At 37.3% G+C, this 22,730-nt stretch overlaps 1 protein-coding gene across 5 annotated transcripts in view; it reads left to right on the forward strand.

Annotated features, from left to right (window-relative positions):
• Nucleotides 1-22,730, forward strand: part of PDXK (pyridoxal kinase) — a 56,360-nt gene that overhangs the window by 26,235 nt on the left and 7,395 nt on the right. Inside the window, exons 3-11 of one of the 5 annotated variants that reach the window (XR_015796803.1) lie at nucleotides 5,274-5,378; nucleotides 9,474-9,557; nucleotides 11,834-11,880; nucleotides 12,654-12,739; nucleotides 13,911-13,956; nucleotides 17,328-17,439; nucleotides 18,664-18,800; nucleotides 19,273-19,339; nucleotides 21,054-21,352. Coding sequence is in view for 3 of the 5 variants with exons in the window: in XM_007426338.4 (XP_007426400.1) it covers nucleotides 5,274-5,378; nucleotides 9,474-9,557; nucleotides 11,834-11,880; nucleotides 12,654-12,739; nucleotides 13,911-13,956; nucleotides 17,328-17,439; nucleotides 18,664-18,800; nucleotides 19,273-19,339; nucleotides 21,054-21,166 (797 nt within the window). In the remaining 2 variants the exon portion in view is untranslated. Of the gene's footprint in view, nucleotides 1-5,273; nucleotides 5,379-9,473; nucleotides 9,558-11,833; nucleotides 11,881-12,653; nucleotides 12,740-13,910; nucleotides 13,957-17,327; nucleotides 17,440-18,663; nucleotides 18,801-19,272; nucleotides 19,340-21,053; nucleotides 22,445-22,730 lie in introns of those variants that run through there. The other 4 variants (XR_015796804.1, XM_007426338.4, XM_025165494.2 and 1 more) reach the window with 4 other exon arrangements.

Here is a 22,730-nt window from a genome sequence, read left to right on the forward strand (position 1 = left end):
TCCAATAAAATAATAAATAATTAAATTCTGTATTCTGAAATTCAAAAAAAGTTTTAGTTTTTTAAAATTTTGTATAAATAAGGCTATTAGTGATGCATATTTATTCTGAATATTTATTGAATTAGGAATATCTACACTGAAGGGAAATACCAGTTGTAACATTTGTCTTCCATACTGCTCCATCACTGTTCCTTCTTTTTCTCATAGGTATGTTCTTATTATAAAACCACCTAAGATTTCCCTTCTGGACATCTTCTCTATTCCTATGTGTTTGTATATCTAAATTCATACCTTCACAGTGCTGAAAATTCATGTGTTTGAAATTCACATTTCAAATTAAAAAATAATTTAAAATGTCATCTAATTAAAATAGTCACAGAAGTGAATTGATATCTTCTACTGGAATTATTTTTATGCAAACACATGCAAGCTCATACACTGTATTTTGTGTTTGGTGTTAAAAAAATAAGCACAACATAATTTTTTTTACCCCTTTCCTTACTTCAATTGTGATTTAGCTTTTTGAGTCATGATCCTCTCCTTTCTCTGCTGTGGCTTCTTTCTGCTCCTTAAGCTCTATATTTTTCACTTTCCATCCTACCTTGTATCATTCTTTCAATGACTTATTTGCCCCACTAATTATAAACCTTGGGTCACTACTTCCATTCATTTTCCTTCTTTCCAATCCAGTTGATTGTTTCTGGAGGAGGGTCAGAAACTTAACTGATTTTGTCCACTATAAATACAATCTTTTTCTTCTCTGCCATCAGCAATACTACTATAACTCTAGTCCCTGATGACTTTCCCAGTGGTTTCACACAGATATTGTTAAATAAAATTGGAACAAAATAATTTCCGATAGGAAATTATAGGACAACTGCATGGTGTTGAACAGGCATTTTGAGCAACTTCTTCTGGGATCTGTTTGTCAGATGTAATCTCAACCATCATAGAGCAGTACCTGCACTGTCCATGCCCCCGAGCAGTCCAGAAAAATACCATGATAGATTGAAAGTTGCTAAGAGGAGCAAACCAGCAGAGGCACCTCCCTTTAGTTCCCAGCAAAGATAATCACGAAGAATAATGAAAGCACTTCCATTGCCTAAAATCATCTGAGCCAGATCCAGATAATCCCTTTCATCAGAAACTCTTGGAGCTAGATGTTCAAGAACTTTAGGCAAAAAAGGGTTTTTTAAGCTTGTGAAAATAAATAAGCCTTAAAAAAGGAATCCATCTGGATTCATTGGCCTCTGAGGACAAACATACTCATGGCCTCCCTTTGTACAGGAGGAACCCCAACTAGCCAACATTTTGTCAAATTACTATGACAGAAGAGGGACAATAACTTCCTTCATCTTCAGAGCATCATGCATGCCAGCAGTAAACCCCAGAACAAACATATGGATGGAATCAGATTTTAATTGGGACAGAGGCGTGGTTCTCATGCAGACTATGAAAGTCTGGATCCTGGGCCACAGAAGAAGGTATTGTCCATTGATATTCCCCAAGTCTAACAGGTGGAGGAATCTCATTGCAGCTGAGGCAGGAAAGTTTATGGGTAGCAAGACCCATAAATATTATCCCTTATTCTCTATCCTGATTCTCAACACTTAATAATAAGCAGAACTTCTGAGCATTGCTGGCATGGGCTTCTTAGTAGAAGGATAGATACTTAATAAACCACTGAGAATTCAACCTGCTCATTTCTGCTACAAGCCTGCTGAAGTGTTCCAAAATGTGGAAGACAATGTTTGAAATATCTAGCTATGTCCAATCAGGTCTTAGTAATACATGCCATGGCAGATGTTAGCTATCATCCTCCTGGATTATTATTATTTATTATTTATTTATCAGTCTGACATTTTAACAGCAACATGTTCAGTCCACAGGGGCTGGTAATATGATTCTAAATTCCTGTCTTTTAAGAAAAGCAGCAGTAATGAGGATTGACCATTATGGAGATGTCTTTTGCACCTGCAACTCCCCAGCATCTCCCTTCCTACCCATAATTCCTCCCCCTTCCCCTCTTTAAAGTTGAGGATACATATGCAATCTTTCCCTATATTTCCTTTTACCAAGCTAACTACCAATTACCAATAACTATAATTACCAATAACTATGTATTGATCAGCGGTAATTGATTTTCAGTGGCATCATCAGGGTTTGCTCTAGGGTAAAATATGCTGATTTAACTGATTAGATAGGGGTTCCTCAAAGTGGTCAGTATTGACCCCCAAGGGTCGATGGGACTATCCAAGGTCAATATTATTATTGTTGGTCGCACAGTCAGCCAGATGTTTAAATGGGATTTGGCATTTTTATCCACCTTCTCAAGGACCTAGGATAGGCAGATGTGTGATGGTGTTAAAGGTATTGTCACAAGATGTAAGCTGTTCCAAGTAAAGCTGCCTTTTGCAATTGACTGATGTTCTATCTGTTCTAGCTTGCTTGCATCTGATCCAAACATGCTGATCTTACTTTCCAACCTGATCTTCCATTTTGGTGGTACTTTGTTTGGCTTTTTTTCTTGTTTGTTGATTTTGCATCCAAGTTATTCAGTTATAACTGCAACTGTGCTGTACATTAGTTGGTTTGTTTCTTGCAGTGAGCTGGTGCTTATATTTGATATTACAGTATTGGCATCTTTTAATACTTGTGCTAGCTGCTTCTTTGTAACAAGCTTCAATGCAGGAAACCTTATTCTGTTCTTTTTGTGCTGTTCTAGATGCTCAGTTATTCTTTGTTTCAATTCCTCTTGTTTTTTAGTTAGAGGGCTTTGTTTTTTCTGAGGAGAAGGCAGAGAAGAGGGTGCCTGGTTTGGGAATGACAACAATTCAATAGTTATACTGGCTTCCACTACTGCCAACTCCTCCTGGTTTGCCTGTACAGTCTGAGCTACTTCTGGCAAGGCTTCAGTTTCTATGCCCTGGGTAGACCTTTGCAGTTCTTCTAATTCTACTTCTGTGAATACTTTATTATGCATTATAAATCAACGTTGATCTGCTAGCCTCTGCTGTTATTTCTGATTCTAGATATTGTTCTTTCCAGAACTGGTGCATTCTTTTCAGATATCCTCCTCTTGTTAGACTTGATTTGTAATAGCAGATCATTATTTCTTTGTTTTCAGTCTTCATATATTTGTGATGGGTAAACAATTTTTCTTCCAGTAGTCCTGCAGCTGCTGGCCCTGGTTGCTTAGCCAACAGTTCTGAGTTCTCTAGCCCACTTGTCACCAGATGTCCAGGAAGTAGAACACCTAGCGCAGTCCTTGTTGACCTGGGCAATGATTGATCTGGTATAGGTTTCTATAAATTGCATCTTACCATATTGTTTATGGGAAAGACACTCTTCATCTGGCCCTCTGATGAGACCTATCCAGTATGGTTGAACCATAGCTCTCATCCTCCTCAGAGCACACAAGACCCACAACCACATCAAGGTAGTGTCTCACTGGGGGATTATTATTATTAGTAGTACCATTAGTAAAAGTAGCATGGGGGTTGATGAACAATCTGAAACTTCAGGAAGGAGGTGATGAGCTGAAGAGTTTGAAGACCCCTGGATTAGGTGATATTGCAAGTAGATGAAGAATATAAGTATTTTTCTTTTCTAAATTATTATATACGAGCATGATAAAGTTATTTTTGTGACCTTGATCTGGTAGATTTAACTATACTTGATAAAAACTTTCTCAACTATAAATAATTCTCTGACTTTACCTTTTAGAATAGTTTAGCTAATGCATTTGGCTAGCAGAGTCCTGTCTGCTTAAACTGAAAATGTAAAAGTAGATGCCAGCTACTTCTGTTTTTGCAGAATCGGGTCTATCTTGAAAAATAGTGTTAATTAGACAAAAGTGTCTACCTATACTAAATTAAGGAAAATGTAATTAAAATGCAAAGGATAACTTTCTCTTTTCTGAGGGATAAGAGCAGAATTTTGAATATTTGTTTCTAAAGATAAAAGATTAGTGTGCTGACCTATTTCCTGCTTACCCAATACTTTCTGTTGTTCACAATATGATACTGTGTCCTTGAATGCCTTGTAGCATTCCCTCCCTCCCAATGTTTATTCATAAGTATTCTTGGCACAGCTTGTGTATGCATCTTTGAACCTTTGTACTGTCAGGACCCAAAATGCAAGTAGTTTAATAAGAAGGGGTCAGAGAAGCCTAGTGATTGAATTTGGTTCCAAAGCTATGATGGATAATTATCATTATAAGTTGATGGATTTCATGCCTCATAAAACTTGAAAAACACTACCTTATGCTTTCAGTTTTGGAATATGGCAGATTTTCCAATTTCATTTTTTAAAAACTCCAAAGTATAACAATGTTAACAGAATGTTAATGTTGATTTATTTCATCTGCAAAAATAAATGCGTTGATTGAGAAAGTAATGGATCATCACCTACAAGCCTGTCCATTTCCAGCCATTACTATTCAAGAATATTGGCAGTGGTACTGTGTTGAAATGCATGAAACTATTTCAAAGGCTACAGCATCAAATAAAGATTCACTTAACTTGTCTGACCTGTCTGCACTCACTGTAAAAGGATGATCATGTGTGGAGTTAGCATATCAGCAGTAGCAGTGAAAGCTACTGACTTCCTCCAGCAACAGACCAAAACACAGGCAGAGTGTCTTTACCCCAAGAGTGTGCTTTCTTTCTATATGTTTTCTTAATGTTGGTAGATTTTTAGCACATTCAGTATTGCTGTAATGGGGACTTTTCTGGTGTGAGTGGTGTCCACTGTCACCACCCTGAACCTCCAAACCCAACAAATGATAGCCATTATCCATTATCCAAGAAGGGGTGGTTATGGACCCTTTGTTAATCTTAATGTTTGTTAATGTTAAAAGCTAAAGGTTGATCTTTGTCTCATGTTATAAAACTGGGCTGGATAATTCATGATTTCCATAATGTCCTTTTCTGGCCCCTAGAACTCCCTTTTTATTGAGTGGCCCAAATGCAGTGACTAGTGTTAAGTAACTTTTTTCCCAGCATTAAAAGCTTTTTTCCCCCAGTTTTGGTATTAAAAATCTCTCCCAAACCCTAATTTTAAAATATTTATTTTTTCCCAGGCCTCATTGTTATTTTTAGGATAACAATATTATTGCAATAGATTTCTTTTGAAGTGTCAAAATTATATCATGTGTATTGCTTAGTGGCCATTGTTATCTCCATGTTGTAGACTTTGTTAGCTTTAAATGAAATCCATGAACCTAACTGCTATATAATACCACTAAGTCTCTGTTTTCTTTCTTTGTTCAGGTTATGATCATTGGAAGGGACAGGTATTAAATTCAAATGAACTTCATGAACTGTATGAAGGACTGAAACTAAACAATGTCAATCATTACGATTATGTACTTACTGGTAAAGTACCTACTGCTTTGTTTTTTGTGATGATCTAGTTGCAGTGATTAAAGAACCAGAAATATTTAGGTTGGAGTAACATTGATCAATCTTATTCTACATTAACACTTAGCTGGGATTAAGGCAAAAAGGGGCTCTTGTCTGAAGAGGGAGTGCATAATCACAAACAACTTTAACTATGGCTAAGTGATAACCAGTGTTACTTATTTACTAACCCCAGGAAAAATATTTTAAAAGGAACATTCCATAGAAAGTTTGTACAGTATTACAAAGCTTTACATTCAAACATCTCACTTCCTCTCACATATTTCTACAGATCATTAACATGATTTCACCTCCCTGCATAATGTACAACAGTTTTTAATTTCCTTTTTATCCATGTTCCTTTCTGTAGTGACTTGGCCAGTTTTAAAACTTGCTGGATGAAATCGATTGTCATACTGATTTATATAACTTCTATTTTAAAAAAAAGTGTTTTTAAACCTATAGATAACAGGAAAATGTAATGATATGGGTCTGGAATCATAACCCATAAAGGTTACCCTGCCATGAAGGGCATTGCACAATTGATACTTTTTCTCTACAAATTCCCTGTCTTAAAAAGGTACATATTTTTAATTTTATCAAGGATTTTTACCCCCAGTTTTTGACTTGCCTTTCTTGAGGCTGCCCTGGACAGCATATATCATTTCAGGCCAATTTGAAAATATTACCTATATCTTTGCGTTACTGTGTGAAACTGGATTGTTTTGGTAGTTGACCTTAGTGAAGCAAAATAATTCAAAAATTAATACTTCTCTTAACTCAATATATATGCTCAAAGTAACTCAATACCTATAGTAAGCCTTTGGCAGAATACATATGTATTTGCATCCATATGAACTGAGACAATATTGACTGCACTTTTAGATTACTTCTGATGGAACTGGGATGGAGGTAGTACATCCATGCTAGTTCTTCTTGATCTCTTGGTAGCTTTCAGTACCCAATCATGGTATCCTTCTAGAATGGCTTCAAAGCTTAGGAATGGGAGGTACAATGTTACATTGGTTCCTGCCCTTCCTCCATGGCTGTTTCTACTCCATATTGGGGGGGGGGGAGGAGAGATCCAGCCCAAAGTCCCTGCATTGTGAGGTTCCCCAGGGTTCTACTATCTCTGCTTTTATTTAACATCTACATGAAGCCACACGGTGAGGTCATCAATCCATATGGGGTCAGATATCATCAATATGCCAATAATACTGATTTATGCATCTGTACCCTGATGCTGTCTAGGTTCTTTCCCAGTATCTGGAGTCTGTGGGAGTCTGAATGGGGAATAACAGGTTTTAGCTCAGCCCTAGCAAGGATGAGTGGCTGTGGGTTTTTGAATCTGGGAACTCTTTACCTTTGGTTCTAGATGAGGTTATACTCCCCAAAATAGAACTAGTGAGCAATCTAGGAATCCTTTGGGTGTGGCAACAAGGTAGAAACTGGGAGATCATGAGTTCTAGTCCCACCTTATGTATAAAGCCAGGTGGGTAACTTTGGGTGAGTCACTCTCCCTCAGCCCTAGGAAGAAGGCAATAGCAAGACAGTTCTGAACATGCTGCCAATAAAACTACATGGACTAGTCCAGGCAGTTGCTAGGAGTCAACGCTGACTTGAAGGCACGCACACACACACATACACACAGAGAGCTGTGTGCCTGATTCCCAGATGTCACAGCCTCCAAGCAAACCTCTAGCAAGGACTTGTATTGCTTACTTTAACCAGGTTGTTCCTCCACTATCTTACCTCTAATGTTGCCCTTCTCTAGATTGGTGGTCTGCTGCTCAGAATCACAATAGCATCAACACAGCAAAAAGCTAAAGCTATAGAATATTTGTGTCTTTATACATATGCAATATTAAAAAGAAGATGTTATTAGACTCATAGAATGCTACTGTCCTACAACTCTTTGTTCTTTTTTCCTTGTTTGTATTAGTTACTACAACAGCTACCATATGATATAATTGTGCTGGTTTTGCCTCACATTATCAGCTCATAGGCTGGTAGAAAGTGAGAATGAAGGTTGCACAGTGCACATTAAAGGTTTTCCTTGTAACATCTAATACAAATAGAATAAAAATGATCAGCCACTGTTCCCTATTTCTTATAGTAGATTTTGTTGTAGCTCCCACCAGTCTTTCTTATAAAATGTATTGGAGATGCAGACTTAATGTAAATTAAAGAGGTATCTATTTCAACCTCTTTTTCCAATATAGCCATGGATAATTTGTCTTGCGTTTCTGTATTGCTTCATTGTAATATGCATGTGTCATGGACTTTAGTTGGAAAAAAAGTAAAATGTATTGACTGATAGTTTGGGAAAATTTGTGGATAAATATTTAGCCACATTCCTAAACTCTCAAGGATGATCACTAGCCATGTTGATAATTCACTGATCTCTCTAAAGCAACACTTAACTATAAGCAAAATGTATAAAGGTCACTCTGCAACATTTGTCTTTAATTTACCCAAGACAGAAAAGTTGTTCAAGCCCACCTTCTTCAGAACATGGGCACAGCAATCTTACCAGTAAAAGGGTGGGGAAGCATCTAGAGGAAGAACAACTACCATATCCAAAGCGCTGGTAGGGTGAAAAAAAAAGAAGGGTTGCCTTTCTCCTTACGTAATCACTTCCCATTTCAAAGATTGTCATTGGAGGGAAACAACCTGTACAAGTATCAAGAATTTTCTCTCCTTTCCAGGGCACAGGAGGACTATCAGTCCTATTCATTTACAGCTTCCCCAAGCATATCCCTAGCATTCTTTTCTGGCTGTCTCTGATCCTGGAAAGGCAACCATTGTGCATGGAGGGAGCTTGAAAGGCTGGAGCTCATTCAAGAAAGGCAGACTTGTTTTTGCATCCCATGCCTGAAGCTGCAGCCCTGCTCTTTACCTTACAGTATGTCTCGTTGTGCTTAGCAGAATTCAACTCTAGATAGATGTAAGATTGCATTGTTAATATATTTAATCAGGCTTTCAGAGCCTCCATTGAATATAGGTGATTGCCTATATTAAAGCATGGGCTCTATCTTGTTAGGTGCCCTAGAGATAAGGGTAAACATCTGCAGCTTTGCTAGAGTCAGGTAGCTACTCAGATTAGCTGGAGAAGCATGACAAGCCAGCCAGCATCTGTAAAGCAGAAAGACAATCTCTTATGCTGGAGGGATATATTTCCTAAATTCTACTGTAGTTTAGTTTAGATGGAGAGTAAGATTGGGAAGATTCAGTTTGATCCTGCACGCTATTAGGTTAGCACACTGTTCTGCATAACCTAGTAAGTCATAAACCATGATTTACAAACCATAATAGCTGGGTCACACATTGTGCTGTCAAAACCCAAAAGCCGGGTCCATATATAACATTAGTCCCTAATTTAAGTGTCTCTTCTTTTTCATTTGTTTACAGTATTTTTAAAACATGTTAGCTGTCTGAATTGTTCAACTGAATGGAAAGGAAGAGGGTATAAAAAGCGTAAATAAATAATTAAGAACACCTCAGTTTCTGAACTAAGGCCTTGTTTTATTTGGTGAAAGCGAGACATCTTTGCCGTCGGTAAAGGTTTCTGTCTTCCACACCTGGACTAACTGAATGAATCAAGATAAAAATAAGATTATCATCTCTGGCAGTATGTTATTAACACAGACAAAAAAGTCAACATGATACAGCTAATATATTGGAAAACAGCTTAGAGGCCTGATATGAGAGTCTATATGTGCATGTTAGTCTATTCATCTAGAACTGGGAGCATCATTGCACATCCATTCCTATATAGAAAGCTCATCAAATACAACTATAGGGCAAATGAAAGAATTGTTAAACTAAAGCTGGTCAATAGTTTTCCCCAAATCTCAAAAAGTTTATGATGGTTCATAAGGAATCAGTCATTGAGATATTTACCATGGGCACAGATTACAGTTTGTCATACTAACACAAATCCTGTGTAATATAGGTTGAGAGAAAGTTATCTGAAATGCTAGTTATGGCAATAGAAATGCTTCAAGCCAGTTGTATTTCATATCAACTGGTTTTACACAGTCTTAATTTCCCCTTCTCAATTTATCAAAGGCTACACACGGGACAAATCATTCCTTGCAATGGTGGTTGATATTGTTCAAGAGCTAAAGCAACAAAACTCCAATCTGGTATATGGTAAGTTTATGATACATAAACAATTCATTTTATGTCAGCCTTCCCAAAGGGATGCCTGCTATATGTCAACTGGGGATGATAGGTATTGATGACTAACACCTCTGGAGAGCACCAAGTTGAAAAAGCTATTGCAATTCATTATATACTCTTGGAGATTCCTCAGTTTCTGAGACTTTTTAGAGGAGTTTTTGCTGATAAGGAATTAGTATTAGTCATTTTGGCTTGCAACCCTTAGTTTGGTGATGAAAGCAAAAATGTACTCCTTAATTATAGTTCAAAAAACACTCCAATTACCGTTCAAAAAAACACATTTACTTAAAATATTTTCAAAATGTGATTCTGCAGGCTTTGAGGGAAGTGGTAGTCCAGCTTCTCCTCAAGCCATTGCTGGATCCAGTGGGACTGGATAATCTGGCAGAACTGGATAATCCAGCTCTGGAGATTTTCCCCTTTGGTTCTGGGCAGGTTGCACTCCCTCACTCAGAGCCAGTTTGCAATTTGGGGGTCCTCCTAGACTCATGATTCCTGCTTGAGGAGCAGGTGGAAGCTGTAGCCCAGAGCACCTTTGAGTAACTTCATATTGTGTGCCAACTGAATCCATTTCTGGATCAGGAGGCCCAGTTTATGGTCACTCTTTCCTTAGTCACCTCCTGGTTGGATTTTGCAATGTGGTCTACATGATAATGTCCTTAAAGACCATGCAGAAACTGCAACTGCTCCAGAATTTGGTGGCACAGCTAGTAATGGCTGTGCCTTGCTATGCCAACATAACGTCATTATTTTGTGAGTTGCATTGGTTCCCAATAGGTGTCTAGGTGCAATTCAAAGTGCTGGTTATTATCTATAAAGCCCTACGTGACATAGGATCTGATCACTGCTTCTACCCTGTCATCTCTGAATGTCCCACTAGGTTGCACAGAATGGGCATGCTCCAGGTCCCTTCTCTGAAGCAGTATCATCTAATGGGACCTAGGGTATGTGCCTTCTCTATTATTACGCCTACCCTTTGGAATGAGTTCCCCCTGAGGTTTGGATGACCTTGACCCTGTTGGCCCTCCCTAGAGCCATGAAGAACTGGCCTTTCTCCTGTGCACTGGGCTAGGATGGTAGATGTTTTTATCACCAGTCTCAATTATGTATTGATTATGTTTTTGATTTTTTTGTACTGCATTCATTCTTTCTAAGTTTTTCTTTTGTACTCTGCCTAGAGTAAAAAATTGTGAGGGGGTAGCCTTATAAATCTTTTAAATTAATAAATCAACAAATCTCCATCTAGTATTAACAGGTGTCCTGAAAACTTTCCATGGGCTTCAGAAAGGTATATGAGTAGTACAAGAAAGTCACAAAAGTGCCACAGACTAGGTTGGATTTTGTGACATTAGCCGGGACTTGAGATAAATCTGTTAAATTACTTTCCCTTTTTAACTGCTATTTGCTCATGAATATAGCACCAGAAAGCAAGACAATAACCTTATCTGATGTTACAAGTGGCAACTAACCACTTATTACATTGGCATATCTCTTCTCATGTTAAAGAGACAACTGAGTGCCAGAGCCTAAAGAGAATTTGAATGAAGCAGTCATTGAGAAACTTGTACTATATGTAACTATTGCATACTATGCTTGAGTTTTCAAATAAGGCTGTGTTGGATCAAATCAGTTTATTGCTTTTGAAGAAATAACACATTCCATCATGCTATTTTAGGACAGTCTTCCCCAACCAGTTTCCCCCCAGCTATAATGAACTGCTACAACCATTACCCCCAACTGTCATTAGCCAGGGAAACAATAGCTCAAAACTATGAAAGGCTGTCACATTTGGAAAAGTTGTGGTAGGACATTGGACTGTTCCTGTTGTTCTGGCCACTTGGCTGGTCAGGGCTTGAGAAGTGTTTCTCTGATATTTTAAGGTAGATACTCCTTGTAATTCTGCTTGTCGTCTTATGGAACCATGTGAAAATGGACAAATGATCATCTGCTACTTTTTATGGTATTGCTTTTACAGAGATCCACTTCTCAGCACAGGACAGGAACCAAGCAATTTTTTAAAGCAATGGATACCACTGCCATGTAATGTGATATTATGTCATTATAGGAGCTCTCCCTGACACCCTATGACCATGCATTGGTGATTCAATAACAATGTGCAAGAAGTAGCATCAAAATTTGAAATAAGCCTGGCAGAGTTTTGTTTTGATTATTGCTAATTTTAAAAGCATTCTTATATGATACTACTTATTCCCTTCTTATGATTAAGTTTTATTTTTCTCTTGTAGTGTGTGATCCTGTGATGGGTGACAAGTGGAGCGGGGAAGGCTATATGGTTGGTAATCCATTATAAACTTGGCCCACCTTTATAAACAAATGTGTTATGCCAAAGTAACCACACATTACAATATATTGTATGTTTTAGGCATAACAGACACCTCAGTGTACAGCATTCACCAGACAATCCCAAGAAAATGCCCTTCCATGTTCATTCTAGAACAGATCAGTGCCAGTTTTCTGCAAAAGATATACATAGGCACTTCTGTTTCTTCAGTACACTGCTTAAGACTAAACTGTTTTAGAACAGGAAACTAATCCCCAGTTTTCATGAATGGACAGAAGAATGAGACTGCTTGAAGCATGGCTGCATGATGATTGCTTTCCATGAAAATCTGTTTACTGAAAGTGACTTGTCAATGAATTTGAGTAGTTTTCCTTAGGCCACTCTGACCTTTTTAAAGTTTTCCATTCTGAGGTGTGCGTGTGCATTAGCAAATATCCAGAATGGTGCTACTATGAACCTCATATCCATACAAATCCATACAGATTTTGCATATATATATTGAAGAGCTGAACATGGATGCCTGAAAAATAGGAGACTGTGTATGTAGTTTGGAGCATTCACAACATTATGTTGGGGATTGTCAACATCTGTTTCGACATTCCTTCACATAGAAACTTTCTAAATGTGGTAGAGTTTGTGAATCTCTCCCTACCAGTTAATTGAGTGGAACTGTCCATGCCTGTGTTTGTATTTGAATCTTTTTCACTTTTCTAGAATGAACTGCCTAACCTTCTAAAGTCATTATGACTTCCTTTGTTTTACAGTATGTTCCAGAGGATCTCCTTCCAGTGTATAAGGATAATGTGGTACCTGTAGCAGATATAATAACACCAAATCAGTTTGAGGCTGAGTGAGTGCTATTTTCTTACAAATTTTCCAAAGAGTTAGAATAAAGTTTTTCACTGTTCAATGTATTAAATTACCTTTATAATGAACAACAACAAGAAGAAGAGGAAGAAGAGGAAGCAGCAGCAGCGGTGGCGGCAGCTTGGGAGTTTTCTTGCCCTCTCAAAATCAAACTTTTAAAAAATACTTATAAACTTGATTGTTGATTTAAAAATAGTAAATTAGTGTCTCTTTAAAGACATGGGTACATTTCTCTGTTCTCTTCTGGATGGTTTTTTTTTAAAAAAATATTTCATGTGGCAAGGGAATTCAGAAATAATTTTATGCAGGAAAATTGTTAATCCTCTTATCTGTGTATAAGATTAGATAAAGATGTTATACGCTTACTGTACTCTAATACATTTTTTTTTAAAAAAGTACAAATGTCAGTTACACAGTATGTAAATAGTGTAACATGTAGTTTTATCTTTAGTGGGATTGTTAACTACAAGGATTTGGAGAATATATATTTTTACATACAGATGAAGTATCAGAATGTCTACATGTACATCAGTGGCTTTGTTTTTGGGGCCAACATGTTCCAGAACATTTCCTGTAATCAAAACGGCTAGTTTAGTGACAAAATTACTTCAGAAATAAATTAGATCTGCTTTTGAGAGACACTTCAGCAGAAAAAAATCAGTTTTGAATTCCTGAAATAATTAACTCAACGAAGCCGTTCAGTCTCCCTTGGGAATTCAACTCAAGTCTCTCTGAAGCTAGGGTAGCTGAAAAATTCTTTTGAGTGGACAACTGTAAAAGATGATAGGACTCTGAACACCAGTGCAAAGGCTGAAAGGGCAGGAGCTAGAATTATACTTTGGGGAATTGTGGTAAGCTTATGGAATTATTGGTAGTTTCCTTAAAAAATACGCCTTGAACTTCCATTAAGCCACGTGATAGCCACAAGATACCATACTTTCAATAATATATCTACTGCATTGAATAGAATGTGACAAGAGAGTGGTTAAATAGCTGGGGCAAAGAAATTTTACCAATTTTATCCCATTGGGCATTAAAAGATTGATATTTTTCACCAAAACGTTCCATGAAAAAAATTACAGCTGATATTTCTAAAGGACAGGATAAATACAGTAGCAATGGATCCTGTTTTAAGTTTTATTTCCTTACTTTAGGTTACTTACTGGCAGGAAGATACACACTGAAAAAGAAGCAATAGAGGTAGGTGTGCTGGAAGCCAAGTGTCTGCTTAAATGGGTTTCTGTCCTGAATAATGCTGTGAATACAACGGAAACCTCCAGTGTGGTCATCTGGGGAATAATTTATCTGTTGAGGGCTTTTTGTGGCATCCAGAAGTGCATCTTTATGAAACGGTACCTCAGTATGAAGTTAGTTGATACAGACTTTACCATTTGTACAGAGAGGTCTCAATTAGTGCATTTAATGAATCCTATGCCATGGCCGCATCATTTGAATTCACACTATTTGAAGTGATACTTCTGTGGCAAATAGGGTAGTTGGTCCCATCTCAACAGAAATAGGCAATTAAAATTTTAAAACATAAATGTTTATCAATGAAATAGTAATAGTAAATAATAGTAAAAGAGGATAAACCCATATCCAAAGCATACCTGCATCTCCTGTATTCTGCTGTAGTTCTTCAAAATGAGCTTTTTCTTTTTGGAGCTTTCCTCTAATGGAATCTTCCTTATCTCCATTTTGCACAAATGACAATTAGCATCTAAAACCCCAACAGCAACTGCATGGGCGCTAGCCTCGCACTAACTGAATTTTGGCTCACATGAAATGCAACCTAGTATCAATTTATAAATCGCATCAAGTCAAATTTCACACTATTCAAACTCGCACTAATCACTACCTACCTGTACTGCCCTGATTTTTTTTTTTTAAATAAGCTGTGGTTGCCTGAATGAAGACAGCCATGTCAACACTCCTTTACACGGAGATTATGGCTTAGTTCACATCCCATGCTGAAAGAGGATTTTAATCATGCTTGTTGAACAAGAGATAGCTGCATGCATAAATCTAAACCATACTTGATGGGTTCACATATCATGCTAATCTAAAAATAAACCAACTACCATACATTACAGCATAGCATTATTTATTTTATTTATTATTTATTTATTAAATTTGTCAACCGCCCATCTCCCCCCAATGGGGGAACTCTTATGTGTGAACCAAATCATGCATGCCTCTATGTGTCTCTGTACGTTTACAGCTGGTGGCAAGCAACATAATAGCCTTGTAAGTGACTTCACAACTCTGGTGCCCTGCAAGTTGGCAGGAAATTCTAGGAATCGTAATCCCAACATAGCTACCCTCCCCTCCCCCTCAAAATAGTAATCCTTCAATGCTTTAACAGGATGATAGAACCACATCTCTTTTTTTCTACTAAAAATGTTCCCACTATCCATTATGCAGAAAATTATAAATTAGAAGTGACCGTGCTATCTGTCAGCAAGAAATGCATTGGAGTATACCAGATTTGACTTCCAGTTGCTGTATTATAGTACTACTATATAGTACTGCCCCCTGGTGTTTATATGCCAACTTTGTAGTCATCTTTGAGCTCCTGGGGTAAACAGCTTTCACCTTGCTACAGAGCTGATTATACAGGCTACTTATTCTAGAACATTTCATTAAGGAAATCTATCAGTACAACTATATTTTTTGTCTGAGGTGTCTATCAATTTCACACTTTTAGCTGCTAGTAAAACTCCTAGTTTCTGATACTGTTTTATCCCCCAAACAAATTCCTGACAACCCACATATAAGACTTCCACTATTAATGCATTAGCCACATGAAGTAGGATATTTTGTTCTCAGACCAATGCTTCACACTGCCTTGACAAAATTATACAGGATGAACTCTGCATTTCTTGGTGTTACTATTGTTAACCCCTATTGTTATTAAGGAAAGGTACTTAGGGAATTACGACCTTTGGAAAATCAGTGTATTATGGCTGGCTATTTCTTAGATTTGATATGGCTAGCCTTCCTCAGTATACCTGTAAGATACATGGTCTTCACCTTCAAGAATTCACCAACCATCATAGCCATTTTTTTAGAATGTTGGGAGTCGGTCCATGTATTTGGTGGGCACCAAGGTTGCAGAAGGCTGTGCTAAGCCAGAATAAAATCCATTGTATTATACATTGTACAGTGCACAAATCCATGCTGTTTTCATGACCCAATCTTGCCTGTTATATCTGTGGAAGTGCCACTGATACCAGTGACCATTGGATGCAACCCTTAGATGTCCATCCTGTTATTGATTGCTTCAACATCTATAGGCTGGATTAAAGGCAATGTCTCTGATTCCTGCAGTAAAGTATTTTGACATTAATTTTACTAATCATATTGTGTCATAATGGAATTCTATTTCCAAGACAACATTATCCATGGCTCTTTGCAGTTTTCTTCTAGCAAAGCCAACTAAATGTCAGTTTATAGATTAAATATTTTCCCTGCAGCAGGGACTATCCCTCACTATTTCAGTTGTTCTTATCTTTATCTACATTTTAGTGTTGTGGCGTCACAATGGGATATCCCTCTTGTTTCTTAGTGCTCATTGCAATGTCAAATTAACTATTTTAGCTAATGAAAAAACCCAAAGTTTAGTAGCCTGACAATTTAACAAGCTTCCAGCTTTAACTTGGCCACATGTTAAAATCTTTATAGAGTTTTTTTCCTTAACCTGCTGGTTTATTCTGTTTATAGGCTGCGGAAAAATCTTTTAACATTAAATCTTTTAATGTAAGTTTCAGCCAGGTATAAAACAGTGCTGTTGTAATGTCATCTCAGTACTATACTGCTCCATGTTAATTGGCTTTTATGAGATGAACACTCATTTTGTGACAAAATATTAGTTGGAAAAGACAATTCAAAGTATTCTATAAAGTGAGCCCTAATTACTCTGCAGGCTAGTTGGTATGGAGGACATAATCTACCACCTCTGCCTCTACTTCCAAGTTCCTGTCATTATAGCCAGAATCAAAACCAGTTTTAACTCATTCAGTTACAGTTGCTTTCCCCAAATCATTCTAGAAAATAGTCTCACATCTGCATTGCTGGAGTGTTGGTTCTCGGAAGAAGACAATGCATTGTGCCATCATGTGCTCACTTGTTCAGATATTCTCTTTTTTTCTGTTTCCTTGCAAAAATTCTCTTTCTTTCTGTTAGAACCATAGATCTAGTGCAGTGTTGTCCAAACTTGGCCACTTTAAGATGAGTGGACTTCAACTCCCAGAATTCCCCATGGCTGGCTGGGGAATTCTGGGAGTTGAAATCCACTCATCTTAAAGTGGCCAAGTTTGGACAACACTGATCTAGTGGCTGAATAAATCAGGTCTAAGAGATTTCTGTGTACCAGCATGCACTGAAGCAGTTTGATTTCTTATGATAAGGAGAGTTTTAAATCATTGAAGCTATGAAACAAATTTCTTTTTCATATTATATTTCATATCAAAATGCATGCAGTTTGGACATTGACGTCCCAAGAACCATAGTCTCTGTCTTGCAAATACACATATTAGTGTTAACCGTTTTTCCCTCGTGTGTTTGGAAAGGTAATGGATATGCTGCACAATATGGGACCAGAAACGGTTGTAATCACCAGCTCAGACCTTCAGGCACCTTCAGGAAATGATTATCTGATTGCATTAGGAAGCCAAAGGAGAAGTATGTTTCATTTTTAATCAATAGCCTTGTCTATCGTATGAGTATTTATGAAACAAGTATCATGACGCTTACCCAATTTTTCCCATTTCTGTTATAAGAAAGTAAAATTAATGCTTTTGTTTTCAGATACTACTCAAATGTATAAAGCACAAATTGCAGAAACATATAAGCTTTATTCCAAGAAATATTTAAGCTGCAATCCTGTCTCACTTGAGAGTATGGACCTTTGAACTAAATAGGGTTTGTTTTTGAACAGGCATCTCTTAATATGAGTAAGTGATTTTATAATTGGTAGAACATTGCTTTAATAATGTCCTATAAAAGAATCTTATTTACAACATGAAGGAAGACTACAGTTCATAGGCTGATCATAACTCTGCCCTCTTCAGTAATAGTCATGATGCAAGTTTATTCAAGAGATATATTAGGCAATTAAAAAATAACATTTTCTAAGAACGGCTAGGTGTACTTGTTCCCATTGCAAGTTGCATTTCTTTTGATGCAGGCTTATTTTAAATGGAAGGGATTCACCCTTCCATTCTCTATGCCCCCCTCCTTTTAAAATAGATGGTTATACTGTATACCTTTAGTATTTACTTGAGTTTAATTCAAAGTGTTCAGGTACTGAATCACTGCATAAATAACTTATGTGAATTAGATATGCCACCTACATCATGCAGAAGCCTCACAGGATCTGGAACTCCAATTACACAGAATTCCAGATCACAAGGAGCTGTATATACTGTACACCCAGATGTCAGGGGGTGAAGGAAACCACTGTGAATGAAACAGCTATTCTAACATGTTGACTCATTGCAGCATGTTATCACAGTTCAAAAAGTGTAATTGAGTCAATAGCGAAGTAACTAATTTCACTTCTATACTTTTCATTCCACATTCTCCAAGAGATTCCGAGTCTGCATTGAAAGAGGAGGCTATCAGGAAAGGCATATGCTGTGCCTAAAGATTAAGGAAAAAATCCTTAACTTTGCAAAATCCACTAGCCCAACTCAGTTCAGTGACAAAGTCCAATACTTTATTTTTTCCTGTGCTCCCACAGAATTGTATCATACACACAATATTGTTCATAGCTGTCCAGCATCAGTGCTTCTATATTTGGGCCCTGGATTTATTGTAATGTATAACAAAGCCATGCTAAGCTATACCATTCCTATATGATTGCATAACTGAGAAGAATATAACTAATAGTTAATGCCTTAATAGCTACAGCAGATGGCACTATAGTGACACAAAGGATCCGAATGGAGTCTCCCAAAGTAGATGCTGTCTTTGTTGGAACAGGAGACCTATTTGCTGCCATGCTCTTGGCTTGGACTCACAAACACCCAGACAATCTTAAGGTATGGAAAGATTTTTCAGTTCTTCTACTGTATCAGTTATAGAAAAAATGTTTGTCTGTTTTTGTTCTGAACAGGATCAAGAGATTATACAAAATAAGGCTATGTATTACTTGTTTACAATGGATGGCCACAAACATTCTAAAACAAACAGCCTTATTTAGAAATGATGCTAAACCTCTGTGTTAGCATAATGAAAATGATCCTGCACAAACTTTGGACTAATGCTAAGCCACAGTTTGTAATTTCACTCACCAAACCAAAAAACAAACCAACTTCTGGCAGGCTTAGCACGGTGTGTCAGTCAGGCTAGCTTTTCTAAACCAGAAAGTGATTTAAAGAGTAAAGCACCTTGATTTGTATTTCTTATCTAATTTAAATAATTATTTGAAATGTCAGTCAATATTCAATCTGGCCAGAGTCAATGAAATGGTAATACTGTAAAACCGTTTTTTTCCCTCTTTTTCAATTGCAGATGGCCTGTGAAAAGACTATATCAGCAATGCAACATGTTTTGCAAAGGACCATCAAGAGTGCAAAGGGTAGGTTATTTTCATAATGCTTCTGCATATATTCATTTATTGTTAGAAGGCTTACTAAAAAGGTGTCATCGCTGAGTGACTTAGCATGTGCTTTGCATGTAAAAGGTCCTCAGTTCAATTTCTTGTATCTTCAGCTGAAAGGATCAGGTTAACAGATAATAAAGGAGATTAATGGGAAGCTAAATTTCTCTGCTGACTCAGTGGCTCTGTTCATATAACATACTAACTCATGGTTTAATGAATTAACTGGGTTTGAACAACACATTAAACTCTAAATCATACTGACAAGGCTCACATGAAGCACTAATTATCAACCACATTTAGCCCAATCTGTTGTGTGAATCCAGTAAGTTGCTGCACTTCCACATAGTCTAAGTCATAATGTGATTGGTTGGGGGGGGGGTGGCATCATATAATGTGAGAATCCACTCGCCTGTGGCTTTACATTATGTGCAAAACAGGCTACTATTACTTCTTCAGTAATAGTGACAACAGGAATTTTATGTAACAGCCCAGCCAAAATAACAGATTTATGTGTAAGTGTCCTTGCAATACTGACTAAATTAATCCACTGTTTCATATGCTATAGGAATTGTTTAAATTTTTATACCTCTGGCAGAAAGTAATTAACTAATCTGTTTGTAACAGATCTTTGAAACACTGGATCCAGTCATTTCCTGAACTGCCTTAATTTGGGCCACAATTTGTAGCTTTATCATTAGAGAAAGGAAAGGAAATTATGATGCTTGCTTCTTCTCTTCTCTTCCTTTCACCTTATTTTTACATGTAGAAGATGTTGCAAGAGCCATGGGCAGAGATAGTTTTAAGTGGAATAGACCAGCTGCATTGAAATTGCAATTCTCAGAATTTCCAGCCAATGTGATGCTAGAATGGGGAAAGCTACCACATTTACAGAAAATAGTTCTGATTATGAGTATTGGCCACAAGAATTAAATGGATTGGCCTGCTGCTGAATAAGACTAGAGAGAGAACAGCAAAGAGGAATGTTACTATGAAGCCCTGCTTGGAACTTTGTGGAAGTATACAGCCGCAACAAATTGCTGCTATTATTCTGCCTATTTAAGATAGTACTGTTGTTAATAACAATAATAATAATAATAATAATAATAATAATTTTCTAGCCTTCTTTTGAATGTAAAACCCAACTTCAAAGTACAAATAAATAAATCATAAGAAACAGTTTTCAGTATATGAGGTTAAAATAACAGAACAAAAACAAGAAGATAGCAGTAACACAGAGAGGTACAGACACATACACACAGACCACTCCACTAAAACACAAACATTAACGATATCCATGTTAGTCTCTTACAAACACCAGAGTATTTTTGAAACTTTAAAGGCTAATATTCTTATATGGCAGAAGGTAACATGCAGATTGTAATAAACCAATTGTTAAAATCCTCCAACAGTCAGCAAGAGCAGGCCATATTTATTTTCCAGGGATAGGCATCCAAAGATTTGGGTCATCACAAAAAAACTGCATATCTGAGACTCAGCAGATTTCACAGTTCTTATTAATGGCCCATAAATAAGCCTTCATGTGCTGATCTAAAAACTGTAGTAGAATGACAGCAAAGTTTATTGATGTGGGGAGGGTTATGGGTCTGGGAGGTGTGGGGTTTTTTTATGCACTGCTTTATATTAATATTAAACCTCCCTGGCATTGTTTTTTTGTTTGTTTTGTTTTAAGCCCAAGCTGGAGAAGGAAACAAACCTAATTCAGCCCAGCTGGAACTGAGGATGGTCCAAAGCAAAAAGGATATAGAAAATCCAGAGATAATAATAACTGCTACTGTGTTATAAAGGTTGTGTATCTCCTAACAACGCACAATGTATTGATGTCCTCATTTTCTTTCCTGTAAATTGTGATGTTTGCCTTAGATCTGTGACAGAAACCTGACTTCCATGAAATAGTGCCCAGCATAGATGAGATCTACTACCAAGCACATGTGCTGGCCTTGCTTGAATTAAGAAGAGAAAAAAAGTTAGGTGTGTATTACAGCTCCCTCCCAGGTATGAAAATGGCTGTCAAACTAATTCAATCTCATTATAAAACCTGGGTGTGAGCCTTGCCAAAGATTTCAAGATTGCATTTTTAGTGAACTGACTGACTGGAGTATATAAACTGTGGTAAAGTATCATGTGCCAGTTAAGTAGCTTACCATTTCCCTTAAATGAAGAGGTTTGGTAGCCTACTAAAATATTCAGTACCTCAACCATTCTGGAGCATAAAGAGAGGTTCAGGCAATGTATGGGGATGGGTGGGTGGGTTTTTAGGTACTGTACACAGGCCTTGGCGGTATAACATATTTGAACTGTTCCCATCTGTGAATCAATTCCACTGTCCAGAGGTGCTAATCCTTTACTATCAAACTATTAAAAATATCCCATGTCATATTTTTGTTTAGCAAGAAATGATGATGAGTAGAATATAATGGTGATTCTACCTCCGATAGAATAGGCTTGACTCAGTTTTATCAGTTTTTTCCTTAACCAATGCTTACTGTGAAATCTAGGTATCCCGGTTCATCTTCTAACGGCTAGGAGTGAAGTGAAAGGCTGTGTGTTACTTAATAAGACCAATTCACTGTTTATTGCTGCGAGTGAGGGTATTCCTGCTCCACAAATGGAGAATTAAATTAAAACACCATCTAATAAATCAGTTCCATCAGAGGCAGAGTTTTGACACACTAAGCACTGCTGTTGCGTAGTTTCTATCCCTTTCAAAAACATATGCAGGAATTTCTAGCACGCTTTCTGGAAACGAATGTAGGTTATCCAGGAATAGTTCTGGAGGTTTAATGTCCATTGATACTGATTTACCAGTATAGTTCCATCTTCATGAATTTACAGTTATTAACATATTAAATAATTAACAGTTGTGCATTGCAGTTAAACATGCCTAAATACTTTGGAAATCACTACTGAGTCCTGTATTCTTTTGCATGCAATAATCTCTTTGAATGTACTGTTGTAGGCTTCCACAGCCAGTATCCGTTGAGCAGTGTTGGGCTTCAGGGTTTAGTGATGGTAGCCTAGATGACAGATTTCCTGATGTTTCGCTGGCAACCGTGGCTGGCATCTTCAGAGGCAAGGAGACCTCTTGCCTCTGAAGATACCAGCCACAGTTGTCAACAAAGCATCAGGAAATCTGTTGTCTAGACCATGGTCACTAAACCCTGAAGCCCAACATTTCCCAATCTCTTTGAAGTTACTAAATTAGCTTTGATTCTCTTCATCTATTAGTCTTAGGATCATGCACACTTAATTTCAAATTTTAACCCTCATTTCTTTGTCCCCTTATTGTTGATATTTTTTGTAAAAAAAAGCTTGTTTTTCCACCCTGCCCCCATAAATAGTATGGAAC

This window comes from Python bivittatus, unplaced genomic scaffold (assembly GCF_059951505.1).
Source record: "Python bivittatus isolate LINGU-HERP-01145 unplaced genomic scaffold, Pbiv_v1 ctg000350_np1212, whole genome shotgun sequence".
In the NCBI taxonomy this organism is placed as follows: domain Eukaryota; kingdom Metazoa; phylum Chordata; class Lepidosauria; order Squamata; family Pythonidae; genus Python; species Python bivittatus.